General features: G+C 38.9%; 1 protein-coding gene across 1 annotated transcript; it reads left to right on the forward strand.

The window, feature by feature from the left end:
• Positions 1–18429: 18429 nt before the first annotated feature.
• Positions 18430–20922, forward strand: LOC143860865 (uncharacterized). The gene is made up of 5 exons (XM_077371709.1): positions 18430–18667; positions 19217–19401; positions 19728–19846; positions 20016–20169; positions 20559–20922. Exons 1-4 carry the CDS (start codon positions 18649–18651, stop codon positions 20161–20163), a joined length of 471 nt encoding a protein of 156 aa, XP_077227824.1. The 5' UTR covers positions 18430–18648; the 3' UTR covers positions 20164–20169; positions 20559–20922.
• Positions 20923–21444: the final 522 nt, after the last annotated feature.

Genomic DNA, 21444 nt, shown 5'->3' on the forward strand with positions numbered 1-21444 from the left:
GGAACAAGGGAGAGAGATGGGGAGAAACAAATAAGGAGAGAAAGTAGATAATGATAGTGTGAGAGTGAGAGAGTGAGAGATATTGAGGGAGAGAAAGAGAAAACTATCCAAAAACAATGTGTTCCTTTTCTTTTTTTCTCCTCCTCTCATCACCTCTCTTTATATAGTGAAAAACTTAGTGGAGAGGTGGAAATAAACAATGAGAATGGTGGGTGTGGTGGAGAATAATGGAAATAAACAATGAGAATGGTGGGTGTGGTGGAGAATAATGGAATATATAATGGTAATGGTGGGAATTGTGGTGGGGAATAATGGAATATATAATGTGAATGGTGGGTGTGGTGGAGAATAATGGAAATAAACAATGGTAATTGTGGGAATGGTGGTGGGAATAATGGAATATATAATGGTAATGGTGGGAATGGTGGTGGGAATAATGGAATATATAATGGTAATGGTGGGAATGGTGGTGGGAATAATGGAATATATAATGGTAATGGTGGGAATGGTGGTGGGGATAATGGAATATATAATGGTAATGGTGGGAATGGTGGTGGGGATAATGGAATATATAATGGTAATGGAGATAATGGTGTTATTTTAAAGGGAAAATGAAGTTAGTGGAAATGGTAGAGAAAGTTAAGTCATGCTAATGGTGAGTCCCACATCAGCGGGTTCCGCACAAGCGGGTCCCACATCAGCGGGCCCTACACAAGCGGGTCCCACATCAGCGGGTCCCACACAAACGGGTCCCACATCAGCGGGTCCCACACAAACGGGTACAAATTCTCCCTAGTTTAGATTTTTCTGAATAATCCTTCTCAACATTTAGCGGGAAAATGCGAAACACGACGGAAATGACCAAAAATATTTAGAAATGTAACAAACGGATGCGGGAAAGAAAGACATTGGAAAACCGACGGAAAACAAACCCTAATTTCTTTATCGATTAAGGTAGAGCAAAATGGGGTGTCTACAGATGCCCCTCTTTGGTAGAGATGACGTAGTCATCGAATACCAAAGTCAAAATGACAGAGCCATTTTGCGTAGCTTTAATCGACAAAAGACTCTACACAAAACGGAACTTAGACGCAAACATTTACTACCTAATGCAAGGCCCTAAATGAAATCCTAGAATTAGAACATAATAAGAAATCCTGATGCGGTGCCGTTTACAAACGAGCAACGAGAGAATGAGATACCACTTTCGAATGGATTCCGAACAGAAAGAACAAAGATCGTTCTCAAGCGGTTTTTTTTTTTTTTTTTTTTTTTTTTTTTTTTTTTAAAAAAAAAGAAAATGAGACATCTTTCACAAGCGGGCTCAAGGAGGATAAGAGACCATTCACAAATGGACTCAGACAATGAGGTACCATTCACAAACGGCCTCAAGGAGGATATGAGACCATTCACAAATGGACTCAGAAAATGAGGTACCGTTCACAAACCGGCTTAAGAAGAAGATGAGACCATTCACAAATGGACTCAGAAAATGAGGTACCGTTCACAAACGGGCTTAAGGAGAGGACGAGACCATTCACAAATGGACTCAGAAAATGAGGTACTGTTCACAAACGGGCTCAAGGAGAAGATGAGACCATTCACAAATGGACTCGAGAAACGAGGCACCGTTCACAAACGTGCTCAAGGAGAACATGAGACCATTCACAAATAGACTCAGAAAATGAGGTACTGTTCACAAACGGGCTTAAGGAGAAGACGAGACCATTCACAAATGGACTCGAGAAACGAGGCACCGTTCACAAACGGGCTCAAGGAGAATAAGAGACCATTCACAAATGGACTCAGAAAATGATGGAAAATGATGTACCGTTCACAAACGGGCTCAAGGAGAAGATGAGACCATTCACAAATGGACTCGAGAAACGAGGCACCGTTCACAAACGGGCTTAAGGAGAAGACGAGACCATTCACAAATGGACTCGAGAAATGAGGCACCGTTCACAAACGGGCTCAAGGAGAATAAGAGACCATTCACAAATGGACTCAGAAAATGAGGTACCGTTCACAAACGGGCTCAAGGAGAAGACGAGACCATTCACAAATGGACTCGAGAAACGAGGCACCGTTCACAAACGGGCTTAAGGAAAAGACGAGACCATTCACAAATGGACTCGAGAAACGAGGCACCGTTCACAAACGGGCTCAAGGAGAACATGAGACCATTCATAAATGGACTCGAGAAATGAGGCACCGTTCACAAACGGGCTCAAAAAAACAAGATAGCTTCAACAACGAAGAATTTAGAGATTTTTCATAAACTTGAATTTGACGTAGGATTGGATTTGATGAATTTTTGATTTTTCAGAAATAAGGCACCGTCCACAAACGGGCTCAAGGAGGACATGAGATCATTCACAAATGGACTCAGAAAAATGAGACACCGTTCACAAACGGGTTCAAGGAGAAGACGAGACCATTTACAAATGGACTCGAGAAAAGAGGCACCGTTCACAAACAGGCTCAAAGAAACAAGATAGCTTTGATTGATGAATTCAACAACGAAGAATTTAGAGTTTTTTCATGAACTTGAATTTGACATAGGATTGGATTTGATGAATTTTTGATTTTTCAGAAATAAGGCACCGTCCACAAACGGGCTCAAGGAGGACATGAGACCGTAAATGGACTCAGAAAAATGAGACACCGTTCACAAACGGGTTCAAGGAGAAGACGAGACCATTTACAAATGGACTCGAGAAAAGAGGCACCGTTCACAAACAGGCTCAAAGAAACAAGATAGCTTTGATTGATGAATTCAATAACGAAGAATTTAGAGATTTTTCATGAACTTGAATTTGACATAGGATTGGATTTGATGAATTTTTGATTTTTTTGAACTTAATGAAATCGAGGATGTTATAGATCGTGCCTGACAAAGATATCGGAAACTAGGACTTTGACGAATGATGAAACGGCAAACCGAAGAACCATTACTAACAAGAATGGATTAGAAACACTTTTATGAAACTTCAACAAGATTTTTCTCAAAGAGACTGCTGGTCTTGTCTTTGGGGATTTGGATGACTGAAACCTTGAACAAGACACTTGAAATTGGTAATCTAGAACAGCGGCTCTCTTGGATATAATCATGGAAAAGTGGGACTTGCCTCTTGATAGGTGTTTAGATAAACATTTCTTGACCAGGAAAGTATTTAACTAACTGGAAGGAAATTCTGAATTTTAACGGTTCATCTTTCTGAGAAATTGGCTCGACCATCATTGCATCTGAGGCTCTTCCAAGCTTAAGATGCCTTTTTGAGGTATGATCTTTTTACGGAAGCTGGGCTTTCTGATGTTTCCACTTCTGAATTTTTCTGAGCTGATCTTTTTTGAAATGAAGTTGTTTGACTAAATTCTCGAGCTCTTTCAGGTACAATTGAAGGGAGCTGCCTAGGCCGGGCCTCCTTCACCAAGACAGTTACATCATTTGGACATAGGAACGACGATTGACTCTTTCTAAAGAGAAAACTTAGATAAAAGACACTACTCAAAGGATTGAGGAGCTCTGAAGGAATGAACATAGAATAACAACGATTGATTAACTACACTGACAGACACAGTAATGCTTCTGACTTAGTTAACGTTTTATTTGGTAAGTCTATCCTTTCAAGGAATATTTTTTTTTTTTTTTTAATTGGTAAACACTGGACTTTTTCCTTAAAATAGTAATGCCTCAATGATTTAATTACAACTCCTAGGATTGCTTAGCTCCAATGCCCCCAGTTTTGAGGATGTCACTTGAATTTGCTTGAACTTCAGTTGATCTTCAGTCCTGATACCGGCTGTAGCCTTCTTACAATGATTCTCTTACCATGACCAAGTCACCTCTTCAGGGTTTTTAACTTGGCGGACCGTGGTGGCCTTAACTTTTGCCTGAACCGCCCTTCTAGGTTTTCGATTCAGCAGGCTATCCCCTTAGCTTTTGCCTAAGCCGCCCTTTCGGGTTTTCAACTTAGCAGGGGAACGATCTTAAATTTTGCCTAGACCGCCCTTTCAGGTTTTCAGTCTAGCAGATCTTCAAACTCCGTTCCTTTTTTTTTTTTCACTTTTTTGTGTTTTCGGTACCTAGATCAATAATTCTGAACACTGGAAGGACTTTATAGGTAGGATAGGGTTTTTCAAAGAATGGCTTAAGGCTCGACAAAGATTTCGACCGAACCTATGAATAGGTTGCATACATATCCCAAGATAGGAATCAGGTCGTGTGTAGTTCAGGGCGAATGCCCCTAGTTTGAAGATAAATTGTTTGAAGGTTAATTGATTTTTTCCTTTTTTTCTTTCTTTCTGGAATGATTGACCTCTCTTCTTTTGGAACTGGTCCCTTTTTTTTTTTTTTTTTTTTTTTTTTTTTTGGAACGATTACATTTCTTTTCCTTTTTTCTTTTTTTTTGAATCGACCGAACTCGGTTTAACCGAGCTGCCTACGTACCCCAGTGTAGGGATCAGGTCTCGCGTAGTTCGGGGCGAATGCCCCTAGTTTGATGGGTTTTCAAGAAAATTTCATTTAGGCTCGAAGGGTTTGCAAACCAGTATTCTTTTGACGTTGGGTTCTGATTTTGGGATTTATTCAGCCAAAGGAGGCCTTCCGATGTTCAGATTGGGAATCGATCTAGGTTACTAGAGTCCCTCTGGTACTGATTATTATTTTTTTTTTCGGAGTTTGACGGCATTTCCAGGTAAGAGATAATGGATCTTCTTCTTTCAAGATTCTAATACGTGCTTTCGACTTTCATAGAGCGAAACTTGTTCTTTGACATCGTCCATTTATGGATTTGTAACTCTTGATATCTGATGACCACTTTTCAATACTTGCTCTTGAACTTCTTATCTTGAATTTGTTAGCTTCATGTTATGAATTTGAGAACCAAGGTCATTGATTGGAAATATGAAAGTTGTTTCCACTCCATGCCCTTTGCATAGCATATGATATTCACTTCATTCTTTCTTGAACCTTCTATCTGGGTCTTTCTCCTGGCATTAATGGTAACGCTTACCGGACCATCTTTTTATCCTCAAAATGGGTTTACCAATTCTTCACACTCTTCAGAGGGTAATGTATTTTCAATCGGCATTTACTGGATCAAGGTTTCAGTGCCAGTGTTTACCACTTTAATTTCATCTTTGAAAGGCTGAGATTGGCGCTCCTCCTCTTGTTCAAGTAATCGTTGTGACTCAAGTGGAGTTTCGTCAATTTTGTCCTCATTTGAGGAGGGAGTCTTATTTTAAGATCAGAAGCACACTTAAGAAATAGACACAAGTGAACTATTGGAACTGAAATTTTATTTAAAGAAAAAAATACTACATCTCACAACCTATCCTGAACATGTTCAGGATTCACAACTCTAAAAGAAAAGCAAAAGATAACTTGCCTGGACTAGGCATTAACCTTGAACTGTAGAACCGGACTCAACAATTGTACTGACCATGATGGCTGACTCAAAATAAAATAATAAACGACTAAAACTTTAACTGCCGCAACTGTCTAGCTTCGGAGGCTCGGCGAAAGCTGGCTCATAAATGGTACTTTCAACTTCTGATTCTTTTCATTGCAACCGGACCTGTGCCCCTTTGAACCTTCAGTTATTTAAGCATTGCGAACGGCTGGCGGCAGTACTGCATGATTTGATAATGGGTTATTGGTAGCAACGGGACTTGGCTCAAACATAAGGCTTTTATTGTCGAGCAACCTCTGGATTCTGAATTTTAGGGCAATGCAATTATCAGTGAGATGGCCAGAATTTCTATGGTATTCGCAGTGTTGATCTGTTCGCCAATTTGCTGGTAAAGGATTAGGAAGAGCCCTAATGTCGGGCAGGATTATGCGACCTGAGGCTAAACACTCCTTGAGTATCACAGATGGTGGAAGAGGGAGAGGGGTAAATTCTGTCTGGGCCTGTGGCCGAGGTGCGACAGCAGGTTGGGTATAATCCATCACCATGGGGTTCTGAGGTTTTGAAGGCTGAGGCTTGGAGCGGGAAAGGTTATTAATTTCAGCTGATGGAGGCTTCCTGAATTCTTTGGTATTCGGGTTACTTCGGTTGAACACACCTTGAGCCATAGCCTCCTCTATTTGGGTGCCTGCCACGATAAAGTGTTTGAAGTCCGGATAATACTGCAACGACATGTGATACTGGAGCTGGGGGGAAATATTTTTCATGATTATTTGGACCTGCTCTTCCTCAGAAGGGCGCTCCATCATCTGAGCTGCTATTCTCCTCCATCTTTTCACAAAGGTCAGAAAGGATTCCCTCAAGTCTTGCTTTGTCCTTTCCAAATCCTTTCTGGTGATTTCTGTCCCGTCATCATATTTGAATTGCCTGATGAACTGCTCGCCGATATCCTTCCATGTCCTGTAACGAGTCTTGTCCAAGACCATGAACCACCTCCTGGCAACCTTGGTTAGGGAAACCGGGAACAATTGAGCCATTTGCTCAGAAGATAAGCCTTGAGGTTGACACATGATGGTGAACATTTGCAAATGTGTGATTGGACAACCCACACCATCATATTTATCAAAGTCCGGCATTTGAAAATTGGCTGGGAGACGGATTTCTGGGAACAGTGTGAGGTCACTTGGATTGAAACCACCCTGGTCCTGAAACTGAATGTCCTGAACCTTCCTGGTAAGACTTTCTAATTTCTCCATAACTACTTTATCAACCATGGACTGAGAAGGCCTGCTGCGATCTTCGCTGTACTGCTCTTTTTCAAAATCTTCTTCAGTTTTGTCAGGGATAGGAATGAACACTGGCTGGGCAGGTGCGGCTGAAGTAACTGTATGGTGCATGGACCCTTTATCTTTGGACAACGATGGCCCCAACTTTTCAGAAAGCTGGGCCTTGATAACTTGGTTCTCTTCTTTGAGTTCTTGAAGCTGCCGGAGAATCAAGGTGAGAGTATCGGTAATAGCAGCGGGTGGAAGACTACTGTTCTGGTTTTCTGCCATTGGGGAGGATGAGGATGGGAAAGAAGGAGATGCTGGGGTCCTCAGAGAAGGTGGCGGGGAGACAGATTTCCTCTGCAATCGAGAAGAGATCCGAACCCAAGGAATAGTAGGGTTAGCTATGGTGTTTAGTGCCCTGTCATGGAAATAATGAACACGAGGTATATGAGCTTGACATTCATGGAGTGTTTCTTCTCAATGACTGAAAAATATTACACATTTAAGCAAGTAATTGGGACAATAGAATGAATCCAAATGATGAGGGGAATGCCCTTAGTTCAAGGATTATGAGAGTAAACTCTGAAGGATTTAGCAGAAATATTCTTGAAAAAGGTAGCCCCTAGAGGAGGAAGAGATCAAGGGTACAGGCAAGATTGGATCATCAAGATTGCACGATCAAATGATTGAGACACAATTTCCGCCAATGAAGACACAATCGAATCCCACAAGAGACGAATGATAGACACATGATCAAAATGTGAGATTGCATAGGATTACTTTCAACGGGTAGATCAAGAATAACTAATCCTATGAGATCTTTGGAAATGATGGGATTTATATCCTAACCCCAAAGGAAAAGTTTTTAGTCTTCGCACATTTTAACAGTGTTACCTGAAGGCATCAACCCTAATCCTAATCTAGCGGAGTGGAGAGAGGATCTCGACTCATGACTTTGTTTGTGTACCTAGGACCGATCGTAGCCATTGGAAGATGGACTACGGCCTAATCTAGACACAAATGGGTAAGATATCCTAAACTAGGCTCACACATGTGGTGCACATGTGTTCGTATACTGCATGCATGTGTGGGTTAATCTAGGGGTAAGGCCAAGAGTCCCCTTAGCGCGAATCCATGTTCGATATACTGTACCAGTGTCCGGCGTATCAGTACGTGAACAAGAGATCCGTTTACGCACCATAAAGGTACTAGGCTAAGGGTGGAATGCTTCTCTAGCACAGAGGCACCAGGTGATGAAATCCCAGTCAACCATGCTAGATAACACTCCGGGTTCCTAAAATAGGACGTGTGTGCATGTGAAATGCAAGGGTTTAGATGCAAGTGATGTAAGTGTGTGCAATAAGTTCGCGCAATCTATGATGCCTTCAGGTTTTGTTAAATTAAGTTCGAGTAAAATATGATGAGAAAATAAAACGAGACAAACTAATCTAACAAGTATAGAGTTTTTATGAGCCAGTTAAATTAAATTCAAATGAATTATCTTTTGAAATTTTAATGAAGTTAGGTGGTCCCCAGCAGAGTCGCCAGACTGTGGGACATGATCCCGCGAGAGGGGCGGGGCGCGAGCCGCCTCGCACTCTCTCTTGGTCTCTCGTACCCACGCGATTGGCGTGTGCATTTTATTTGTTGATTTGAATTCGTCTTTCCTGTAAACTTGGGATCACTAAGGCAATCCGAATTTCACACGAAAGAGACTGACAGAGTCGCCACCTAGATGTGGGATCTAGGACCCGTAATTAACCAGAAATCTAGACTCGCTACCTGGTTACGAGAATGGAAGGTATGGGGAGTTATCCGCCACATGCACCATTCCTGCCCGATAATCGGTCTTCGATTCCAAAAGCTAACTCTTTTAAATTTATTTTAAATGGCTCATTCAACTCTATGTTAATGTGCGAACTAAGTGACATGCATCCTATGATCTAATTTCAATGTGAATCCTAGATGTGTATCTTGATTTATTAATTTGTCTGGATTCAATCTAAATGAAAGTTCTCCTAGAATTCTAATTTCAAGGAAAGCCCTAAATGATTTGATTAAGCATTTACAAGAAAATTAATATCCAAAACACCACAATTTGTTGTGGTGCCGACTCGCGGGTGGTATGCCATCAGACATCCAAGCTGCCTACGTACCCAAGCCTCATTGGGATCAGAGTCGACGTAGTTCGGTGCACCTAAGCTAAGCTACATATGCCTAACTCAACTAGGACACCGACTTAGACGGATTTGACTGTTTCAACAGTTTTAAGAGGAATTATTTAATTCAAGTTGAGGATTTTATTATCTTAGGATTTCATCTAAGATGCTATATGATTCTTATCTGAATGCAAGTTGTCCCTTAGACTAATGCAGGTTTTGCCTACATCCTAGTTTACTAGGCTTGTCCTAGGGAAAGATCGGGTGACTAGTGTAACTAGACCTATGGTACGGTTGCTATTCATAGCAAGCGTCCGTGATGAGGCTGGACTCCTAACTCTAGGACTCCCTAAAACTTAGGACACGACACAACACTAGTGTTCCTAAATTGGGCTCTAATGGTTCTTAGATTGGAAACCATAATCCAATGGTTCCGGAAGACTCGAGACAAATCAATTCAAATTCTTGAAGTTAATTAATTTCAGATTTCATGGATTTTCGATTTATGGACACTTGAGGATTACCAATGGTTCTAGGGTTCACCAATTTCGGCCCAGAATAGCATCCAAGGAAGGGAATCGTGCGTTCTTTCCTTGCGCAATTTAATACTTAGGTTATAACATCTTATTGCCTGGCATATCTCAGGATTTCCGTGGACAGTAACCTCGGAGCCAACAACATGCTATAGCTTAAGTATTCAAATTGTCAAAGATCGGTTGCAATTGGGATACGATTATGGATGCACTGACCATTTTTCCAGGGAATTCTAATGATCCTAAGATTTCTGTTTCAATGGATTAAGGAGTTAATGTGTGACAGAGATTTAAGGTTCTTTAGAAATATTCAGATGATTTTCAATTAATTTCGGATTTTCAATGAATTTTATCAATTTTAAACATATGAGTGATTTTACAAGTGAAATTGTAGCAAACGAATTCGAAATGAGTTGAAATTTCTACAGCAGCAAGATATGATGAAATGTAGCTTACGGAAAGAGTTTTACAGATTTTTACATTAAGCTCATATTTAATTTCGATTTAACAATTGATTGACCAGATTGCACAAATAACACAGAAACCACTAGAAATATGAATCTAAATTCAATGAAATTTCTACATTAATAAGATATAAGTAAAAATAACATACTGAGAAATTTTCATGAATTTTGGAAACCATTTACTATCAGTTTCAGATTTTTTAATTTTCAGACCAGATTATGAATTAACCCTACATCCCATATGAAAACAGATCCAAATCACTTGAAACTTTTACAGTAACTAGAAATGTGAGATTGAAGACTACTGTAAAAATTTTAAGAATTTTAGTTGTGATCTGATGTCAGTAAAAATTCCTCCAAAAGCTGGTAAATTTCAAAGAAAGCATAAAATAATATACCAAACAAATTCTTAAAATTTTTACAGTAGTCTTCAATCTCACATTTCTAGTTACTGTAAAAGTTTCAAGTGATTTGGATCTGTTTTCATATGGGATGTAGGGTTAATTCATAATCTGGTCTGAAAATTAAAAAATCTGAAACTGATAGTAAATGGTTTCCAAAATTCATGAAAATTTCTCAGTATGTTATTTTTACTTATATCTTATTAATGTAGAAATTTCATTGAATTTAGATTCATATTTCTAGTGGTTTCTGTGTTATTTGTGCAATCTGGTCAATCAATTGTTAAATCGAAATTAAATATGAGCTTAATGTAAAAATCTGTAAAACTCTTTCCGTAAGCTACATTTCATCATATCTTGCTGCTGTAGAAATTTCAACTCACTTTTACAGCGGATTGTATAACGGTGACTCCAGACTTCTTAAGCACTACGTGAACGGGACCCACCATTGGCTATCCGAGATGGGATATATGATCCCATTATCAAGGCATTTTAGGATCTCTTTTTTGATTGCTTCCTTCATCATAGGATTAGCCCTTCACATGATTAGCCCTTCGTTGGGGTTCCCTTGAAGGTTTGGAACCCTCAATGATGTTGATGTGATGTTGTACAATCGAAGGGCTAATTCCTTTGATGTTGGCCATTGTTTAACCTATGGCTTCCTTATTATCTTTAAGCAATTTAATGAGTTCTTCCTCTTGAGTAAAGGTTAGGTCTGTGGCGATTATTACAGGCAAAGTACAATTATCACCCAAAAAAACATAACATAAATTAGAAGGCAATGACTTCAACTCCAACTGTGGGGCCTCTTCAATCGAAGGCTTTGGAAGAGATGTGGCTAATGGTCCCATGGGCTCCACGTTTTGGATGGCAAAGACATCGGAAAAGAAATCGCTTCCTCCATCATCTCCTAATTCGTCCAAGCATTCTTGGAACCCTGCATCAAAATCGATTTCAAAATTAGTAATAATATCTTCAGGAAAGGAATGCAACATATTGATTTCTTCATGAAAATTGGGTTGCTTACCTAATCGAAAAACATTGAAATCTACTGATGTATTCCCAAAAGATAATTTCATTAGGCCATTCCTACAATTAATTAGAGCGTTGTAAATAGCAAGAAAAGGCCTACTAAGAATGATAGGAATTTGATCATTGATATTAGCAACGTACTCCGTATCTAACACAATGACATATATTGAAAATGGAAAATCTCCTACTTTAACTAACACAACCTCAACCAACGCTTTGGGTGTCTTAATTGATCTACCAGCCAATTGGAGAGTGACGGTAATTGGTTTGAGGTCTCCTAGTCCTAATTGCTTATATACAGAAAAATGCAAGAGATTTACACTGCACCCAAATCCAAAAGAGCATGTTCAATCTTTGTATTACCAATAGTGCAATAAATAGTAGGACATCCTCAATCCTTGTACTTAGCAACCATCTGTTGAGACAAGATGAAACTTATGTTTGTGGCTAAGAAAGCCTTCTTGGGCACATTAGTTGTGCGTTTTGAGTACACAAATCTTTCAAAACTTTGGCATAAGTAGGAACCTTTGAAATCGCATCTAACAAAGGAATATTAATTTGCACTTGTTTAAACATATTTAAAAAAATTTCTGTGGCAACCACCTTCTTATTATTGGCAAGTCTCCTTGGAAAATGAGCCTTAGGCACATATTCCTTTTCAGGTGGTCAAACTGCCTGCTCTTCACTTACCTTTTCGGGTTCCTCAGTTGAACATTTGTGAGGGGAGTCTTTACTCACCTCTTCGGTTGTCTCTTGATGATCTTTAGAGGGTTTGGATCTAACCTCGTCCTTGTGATATTCTCGTCGACTCCTTAAAGCATATACAACATTACATTGGTTGGAGGGCTCTTGCAGCGGCGAAATTAGTTGAATGGCATTCAATTGATTTGGCGGTATCTGTGGATTCACATTTACATTCACGTTCCTTGGATTAGGAACGGGTTGACTTGGCATCATACCCTTTTCCCTTTCATGAAAAGCTGTGGCGAGTTGAGAAATTTGTTTCTCCATGTTGTATTGGCTTATCATGAAGGTACTCATGAGAAGTTCCATATTTTCTCCAAAGAAGCTATTCAGGCCGATTCCCCCGTTTGAAAGGATGGGAGAGGTGCTAGGGGTGGCTCAACATAAATAGGAGGGAAGGTGGGCCTAGGTTGGCCTAATTGGCCTTAACCTTGGAAATTGGATGGCCCACCTTGGTAGCTCCCTTGGCTCCAAGACATTTGGGATAATTTCTCCATCCCAGATTATAAGTGCTACTATATGGGTTATTTGAAAACAAAGCACTTGCATTTTCAGTTGAATTACCTAACTTTGACAAATTTGGGCACTCTTCCATGACATGGTCAGGAGCTTGGCACCAATTGCACATGGGGACACTTTGGTTGATTTGATTTACTTGTGCGGGTCCCTTTAAAACTATTGTCTCAAGCCTTTTGATAAGACTATCTAATTGGGCCTCCTTGGCCATGGTACCCTCAATAAAGAATCCCTTGCTTGATGTTGCCATTTTGCTTTCTTGAGTGGATTCCCACTCACGGGTCTTTTCTGCCAAATCAAGTAAAAACTTCCAAGCTTCGTCTTCATCCATATGGGATATGAATCCTGTAGGGCACATGGACTCTAATAATTTTTTGGTTTGAAAATGAATGCCCTCGTATATTATTTGGCACAAGTGCCACGTATCTAAGCCGTGGTGAGGACATTCTTGGAGTAGATCTTTGAATCTCTCCATAAAGTTTAAAAATGACTCATGGGGTTTTTGCTTAAATTGAATAATATCATTTCTTAATTTGTTAGTTTTATGTAAAAGAAAGGACTTTTAAGAAACGCTACTGTGAACTGATCCCAAGTGGTGATGGAGTTTGTGGGCAAACCATAAAGCTATTTTTTGGCTCCCTCATTTAGTGAGAAGGTAATGAACCGCAACTTTATCGCAGCATCCGTGAGTTGCTACAATTTAATTACAGCTTATACCTCTTCAAACTCTCATAAAAATAAATAGGCATCCTCAGAAGGGAGCCCGTGAAAATGAAGGAGCATCGGAAAAAATTGCGATTTGAGTTCAAAATTATTGCCCTGAGCAGCTGGGAATCAAATACAAGAAGGTTGTGCTGCTCGGGCAGGGTAAAAACGATCGCGAAAGATTTTAGGAACTTCCTCTTCCGCCATGGCAATTGGAACTGGTTGAATGTCCGTCTCTGTTTCTGATCGAATTACTCTCTCCAAGCGGTTGACAGAGTTGCGCACTCAACCTACTCTCATGCACAGAAAAAAACCAAGTTAGAAAAAGAAGTAGCCAAAAACCAAAGTAAACAAATAATTAATTGAAACTAACTAACTAGAAGAAAACTAAAAAAACACTTCGAATAATATAAGAATTAAAGTAACCGCACTCTTCCCCGGCAACGGCGCCAAAAATATGATTGTGATATTATAAATAACCGCAAGTACACGGATCACGTGTAGATACGGGTCGAACTCAGGGAAGAGCTTATTGTGATTTCTACCCTTATACTATTTGAAAAATAACCTTATGATATATTGTTGCCTGGAATATACTCAGGATTTCCGTGGACTACAACCTCGGATCCAACAATATATTTAAATTTATAAACTAAATAGATATGGATCGAAAACAATGAAGAAACGATTACAAATTTAATCGTTATATTTAGGAAAAGTGAACCAATAAAAGACCAATAAAGGATTTTTATTAATTATCTAACCTAATTAGAAAACCAAAATCTAAGACCTAAATTAATTGAAAAGTTGGTTGGAAATAGTACTCTAAAGTGAATTGAAATTTTATTAGAAAAGTAATTGGAAATCTAATTGAAACTTTAATTCGATTAAAATATTACTTAGGATTAGAATCCACCATGAGTTTGAAATGTATAATCAATTAAACCAATTTTTACATTAGATTGTCTAATTGATAATTAGTCTATGGGAAATAAGATCAGTGGATGTCATTGGCCATGAGTATTGATCAAATACACTATCGAATTTCAAAGGTTATATAAGTTCTTATATTTGTTCAACAACAATTACGCAAATGAAAGGATAAAATCCAATGGCATGAATAATTGGGAATCCACAAATATAAACCCCTATATATGATGTTATTTTACATCATTGATTTTAATCTTTCATCTTTCTCTTTCCCCATGGTTTCATCTAAACCCCAAGTTAGTTGGGTTTAGTTACTCATAGGGAAAGGGAAAGAAACAAAAGTAAAGAAAAATAATGCCATTGAAGAATTTAGAAAAGAGAAAAGAAATAAAAAAATAACTCTTCTTTAATTAGAACTGTAACAAGAGGACATCAAATTGGAATTGAAATAAAGAGCAAAATAAAAGAAAAACTTATTCTTTTTCCCCTTCCAGCAATGACCAAATCTTTCTCCTTCAACCTCGATGTCACCTTGGTTTGGAGCTTAGATTTTTGGTCCTTGTTTAGAGAGAGAAAAGAGTGAGAGAATTGAGAATAGAGAGGGAGAGCAAGAGAGAGTGCAAGAGAGAGTCTTCTTTGTTATTCTTCATTCCAATATATTCCAATTTCAGTTCCCAAGGAAGTTCACGAAAAAGAGAAACTTGGCATCTTTGTATTTGCTTTTATAATTTCAGCGACTTTCAACTTCCCTTTGTAACTTCAGCAACTTGTATTCACTTTTGGTAACTTTTTCTCCTCTTTTCTTAACTTTGACGTGGGAATGGGTGGGAATGTATTAGGCAACAAGACCAAAATAAGGACATGCATATATTGAAAAAAGATTGAAGAATGGCAAGTCTAAGTGGGTTCCACGTGTATGGCATGTAATTGCAATAGAAGTGATAAAAAAACTACTATTTTTCAAGCAAAAACATGAAAACCGAAAAGGGAGCACGCATGCTGGACGTCACTCACTTGTGGAATATGGCTTGTTGCCTTCTTTGAAATGTCAAATTTGCCTTTTATTAGTTGAGAGCAAATAGCTAGTTGCTATTCCAACCACCAAGAATAAAAAGGAAATGACCCTTTATTGCAATATAAGAATGAAGGTCATTACGTGGAGAAGTTTCTAACAAATTTCGTTGGTAGGCTCCACCCTAAATTGACCAAAATTTAACTTTCTTCTCTTGATAATAACACTCCTTCTCCTTCTCGTTATAATCCTTCACTTATATCATTTGGCAATTTGATATTGGCACCACCATTTTACACCATGTAATCAATCCGTGTCAAATCAGTAACATGGGACCCTCCATGGAAGAAAGCAAGTATCAAATTCATTACCACCGAGGCACCGACCTTGCAATAGAAAGGAGAGAGAGAGAGATACTTGTCCAATTTTTTTGCTTTTATACAAAAACAAAAGAGACTCGGCTGGAAGAAGCAAAAAATCACTTCGGTTCTTTTTTTTCTTTCCTTTTTTACTTTGATAATTTGCTTAAATAGCAAAACTGCCCCTCCATCACATACGACCAAAATCTCCAAATTGGTTTTCAGATGTTGATCCCACCGTCCATTTGATAGCCATTACAAAAAATTATTCTGTCCAAAATCATTCCCATCGGCCGATCCTAGCCATCCATCGAATGGGCTGTAATATGAATTGATTTCACCCTCACCATTCCGATAAGATTGATCTAAACCGTCTAATTTGTGGGTGGATAAACATTAGACAAACTAGTCAGTAAAATGGAAAAACTCCAATTAGATTACACCTGACCTTGGATTAAAACTCAATTATTTATACCAACCTCAAAGCATCAGTGGACCTCCCTTCATGCTAACCGATTTCCATTAAATTTCTCTTTAAGTCGCGAGGCCACTTATTTTGGCGAAGACCCATAAAATGTTATACAAAAATTTGTGGGTCCACTCTCTCAGCTGAAAATCGGGCATCATGGAATGATCCAAACCATCCAATTTAATGGACCAACATAAATTAATCATGCCATCAAACCATCTCCATTGGCTGATCTGAGACGTTCACTTGTTTGGGCCACAATTTATATTGGTTACACTTTTCAAATTATTTCCCAAGACTTGTCCGAGATAACCAATTGGTGGGCCATAAGATGATCTGAATCCTTCAAATGATGGACAACAATGGGTGATGATCCCATACTTGCATTCGGCCCATAATTGATCTCACACTTGAATTTTTGTTCAGAATTTCATTTCTTCAGCTCCAATGTCTGTGGAAATTCAGAAATATCCCTTAAACACCAAAAACAAAGAAAATACCTTAGTAGCACCGCTCTAAATATCAAATACGAAAATCGTAATCTACATACAAAAAGTACCGACACGGGTACCTGTCTATGACAATTATGAAAAAATACTACCGAGAAGAGGTAAAGACATATGGCAATGATGAAAGAACTACTTTATATTACCCATGCAGGACACTTGCAAAATATTGATGGATTCCGGGCACCTGAATAGGAACAACAATTATGGAAACCTCGATCGATTGGAGGGCTAGGATCAGCCGATATCGATTGGAGGGCTAGGATCACCTATGGAAATGATTTTATTGGCACAACCAATTGATGTTGTGTTCCATCACATGGACAGTTTGGATCAACCTATAAAGCCACATAATTTCAATCTTACCCCTCTCCTTTATGCTTTTTTAATAAAAATTCTATAGGGTGATCTTAACCATCCGATTTAAGAGGAACAACATATTATGGAGTTCTTTCTCTGCCCGTGCATCGCACGGGATTTTTTACTAGTGTGTGTATATATATATATATATATATATATATATATATATATATATATATATATATATATGAGGAAAAGGAGTGTGCGGTCGGCCGCACCAAGCTTAAGTGCGGTCGAGGGTGCCAAACTCATGTAGGCCCACTTTGTTAGGATGATCCAAAGCATTCATTTGAAAGGCCCTTACATATATGGGGTATGTACAAAAAATCAGCTCCATAGGATCATCCTAACCCATCCAAAAGTGGAGGGCAAAATGGACAGACACCGTTTGCCCCAAATCTGCCCATTTTTGCCCTCCACTTTTGAAGGGAATAGGATGATCCAATGGACCTGATTTTTTGTACATACCCTATCTATGATGGGGCCTTGCAAATGAATGGTTTTGATCAGCACAAAAAATGTGGGACCCATGTGGTTGAGCCCGCTACCGCACAATCTTATTCCTCTATATATATATATATAGGGATATGCTACCAGAAGGCATTTTGCGGATGTCATATTGCATGTGAGAGCAGCCACATAGGCTCACTTTTCAGCAGATTTTGTCTTCATTCATGAGGTGGTTATTCTCACCTGCAAAGTCCATCCATGAAATGCCTTCAGCGATGGACGCTAGCAAATCCCATATATATGTGTGTTTGTAGCACGATAGAAATTCTTAGATTTTTCTCTGTTTTTCATTTGTTTTTAATTCGGAATTTTTTTTTTCCACAAATTCGGACCAAAGTGTCACCAATAGACTCTCTCCTCCCCATGTGTTAGCTCCCTGTGGCTACGTGTTTCTCAACCCTCCCCTCTATATCTACCACCGTGTATCTTAAGAAAAATGATTTTATTTAACCGCGAAATGCCTTTGGCGACGGACGCTAGCAAATCCAGATACTTTATAGTCCAGATAAGAGAGACTTTGTGTCAGGATCTTGTACGACTCCAAGCTCTCCAAAGTCAGTTAAATGTGACGTCCATGGCAAGTTCGATTGTTTTCGTCAATATGCCATGGGCTTCGTTATCTCTCTTATTGGCAGTTCTTCCGTGCTTTGAATGACTGGATACACCTTTTATGAACATCGTCCTCTATTGATACCGTCATTTTTTAGAGGAATGTGCCTTTTGTCAAACCCTTAACTATCTATATATGCAATAAACAGACATGTCTGTATTGTTTTTATTGGCTGAAGTCGCAAAGTGCGTGGAAATAAAACTAGTGGAGCCTAGATTACTGGGTCTTCTAAACCATCCAAAAGTATAGCCCCCAAAATCTTCTTGTTTTAATGTTGAAGTTGCGTACACGACAGGGTAGAAAAAAACTAGTGAGGATCCTGTCATGTCGAAAAAGTCGAAAAAAACAAGTGAGGACAAGATTATGGGGTGTTATAAAGCATACAAAAGTTAGGCTCCCAAATCTTCTCCACACGATGATCCTAATCATGCGATCCATGAAGGTTTCTATACAACTAGTTGCAGTTCCGTGCAATGCACGGGTGCGAAAAAAAGGAAGAAAGAATAATTTGAAGAGAAAGAAAAAAAGAAATAGCTGAGTCATTACTCAATGACTCAATTGCCGCCATGGCTGAATCTAAATATTCCTTTGGATCTTCATCGCGGTTCTGATTTGCTAGACCAGATTATTCATTCGAAATCGAAACTTGAAACATGCTTATTCTGACTAATAGTAAGACCGCCAATTCCTGTGTTCACTATCAGTAATTTCTCCTTTTCAATTTGGTGATACTCTTCAAAGGCCACTTCAATATTTCCAAGACGTAAATCATTACATCTAGCATTCTTCCATTCATTTTCTGCCCTAATAGTAGGGCTGCAACTTGAGCCGGGTTTTACCCGACCCGCATCGACCCGACCCGAAAATAGCCTGGGTCGGGTTGATGTTTCTTGGGTCTTGGGTCGAGCCGGGTTTAGAAACACAAAGCCCGCATGAATCTCGGGTCGAGCCGGGTTTGAAGGGGCCCGACCCGACCCGAGATACTTAAGCTTTATAATATGTAAAAGCCAAAAACAGGACTCTTTCCAAACCAGGGCCTCTTTCCATCTTCGTTTTATCTTTTCCCACTTTGGTACTAGGGTTTCATTGTTTCAAGAGAAGTAGAGAATCAAGGATGGAGCCTCACACGATCGAGCCTTGTTTCTTATCTCTTTTCTCTCAATGATTTTGATTTCTTCACCATTGATCTACTGTCTTTGATTTCATTTCTATCTTTGATAGATCGATCTACAAGTGCTAAGGATGCCATGATGTGGGCACTCTCACATGTGATTAACAAGGGAGATCTCCTTACTCTTCTTCACATCATTCCACCTCACAAATCTCAAAGAAACCCCCTCTCCTCTGACTCTTCACCTCACCTTGCCAACTCTCTTGGATCTCTTTGCAAGGCCTTCAAACCAGAGGTAATGTAAACAGAATGGAAAACACAAGGGGATACTGGATTTTTTTCTTTTTTTTGGGCCATCTTCTACTTTCTTACTAGATTCTCTTTTTGTTCAAAAAAAAAATGCCCACATTTTCAGATGGGTTTTTGTATTCTCATTTTGTGTTCTGGTTTAAGGACTAGTAAGAACCACATTTCTAATCAATTTCTCCTAGATCTCTTGTCTTGAATGGTTTTCCTTCTTATCACATCAAAAAATTGATAAGTTCATTGACCCTTTACTATTATTCTATTCCCATTTTGATAACTTTGTTTACTTCCTGTGTGGGTTTTTTAATCCATCAGGTGGAAGTTGAAGCTCTGGTTATCCAAGGACCCACATTAACCACTGTCATCAGCCAAGTCAAGAAAGTTGAAGCTTCTGTTTTGGTCTTGGGTCAGAAGAAGCCTTCTCTAATCAATTGGTAAAAGCCTTTGTTTCACTTTTCATTATAATTAGATCTTGATCTGTGGCTTCTCTGTCCATCCACCCATAAATAGAAGGGAAAGATTGTAGTTTTTGGGTTACTTATCTGAGATCTTATTGAAGCATTTTAGATCAAATGTTGTTGAGATTTTCTTGTTGTTTTGCAGTTTCTTCAAGAGCAGCAATGAGGATTTCGTGGAGCAATGCATCAATAATGAAGAATGTCTGACATTGGGTGTTAGAAAACAGAGCAGGGGCATTGGTGGATACCTCATCAGCACTAGATGGCAGAAGAACTTCTGGCTCCTTGCTTAGTAGACGGTATAACATTTGACAAAAGACCCACATTTCAGCATGCAACCTTTGTACAAAAAGTTTAGATCTTTGCTCAGAAAAATTGAATCAAGAGTTGATATCTTGGTTACTATGTCATCTCTCAAATCCAATTCCTAACATAGTTTCTTATTCAGTATTAAATTATGATGTTGGCATGCTATGTGAAAATTCTGATAAATATCTACCAATCAAAATATCATGGCAAAGAACCTTTCAACTAATCAAATGGAAGGAAATAGAAAGCAATCCTCAGCTCAAATGCTTTCCCTATATTAGAAGAGCAGTTCCATTACATTAGCTCACTCTTTACAACAATTAAAACCATATTATTGTGCCTTTAAACCTTAATCATCTAATTTAACATTTACAAGCAGGAGCATCTCCATCCGTTTTCGAGGGGTTCCTGGCAGTTTCTGAGAGAGATTGTGTCTCACGTATCCGTAGATAGTACAGCCGAGGAGTGTCACTCCACATCCGAAAGCATTTAAAATCGGAATTGGGTTTCTAAAAATCAGCCATGATACTATGACAGCGACTGAGTCAAGACATCTAGTATGTTTAATTTCATTGCATAGCCTGCAATTTCGTTCATTTTTTGTTTTTTATGGTCATCTTCTTTGTGTCATTGAAGAATAGACTCATTATTAATCTCTTATCTTTGCCCAACTTTCCATAACTCATTGTTGATTTTTCCTCAATGTGAGCCCGTAAAAGAAATATTTCATGTTTAATTTTTAATTTCTTTTGGTGAAAATGATTGCTTGCCCATTCTAGAAAGGAAGTTGCCTTGCCAAACAAGAGTTTTCCTTAAAAAATTGCGTCAACGTGAAAAAACCCGACCCGACCCGACCCGACCCGAGATTTATCATGGGTAGGGCCGGGTTTGGGTCTCGTGGGTTTTCCGGAAAAAAACCCGACCCGACCCGACCCGAGATATTTCTCGGGTTGGGTTGGGTTCTTCAAAACCCGACCCGCCCGACCCGAGTTGCAGCCCTACCTAATAGCACTGCAACGTTCCTTGGGTGATATCATGAGTAGCTTCCCATTCAAGAATGACTATGATGCATATTAGAATACCGACCTACCAATAGGATTTTGTTTCCTTATTTTGTCATTGTCTTTAGATAATCTCAATTAGTAGTTTAGAATTATAGGATTTTTTAAGTATTGCTTTTGACAGGTGGTTGTAGTATTTGCTTTTAATAGGAGTCTTAATTAGAGGTTATCTTCTAATTGTTTACATTAATAGGAGTCTTTATT

The sequence above is a fragment of the Tasmannia lanceolata genome, unplaced genomic scaffold (genome assembly GCF_043159265.1).
Source record: "Tasmannia lanceolata isolate RefF3 unplaced genomic scaffold, GAP_Taslan_0.1 ptg000037l, whole genome shotgun sequence".
Lineage (NCBI taxonomy): Eukaryota > Viridiplantae > Streptophyta > Magnoliopsida > Canellales > Winteraceae > Tasmannia > Tasmannia lanceolata.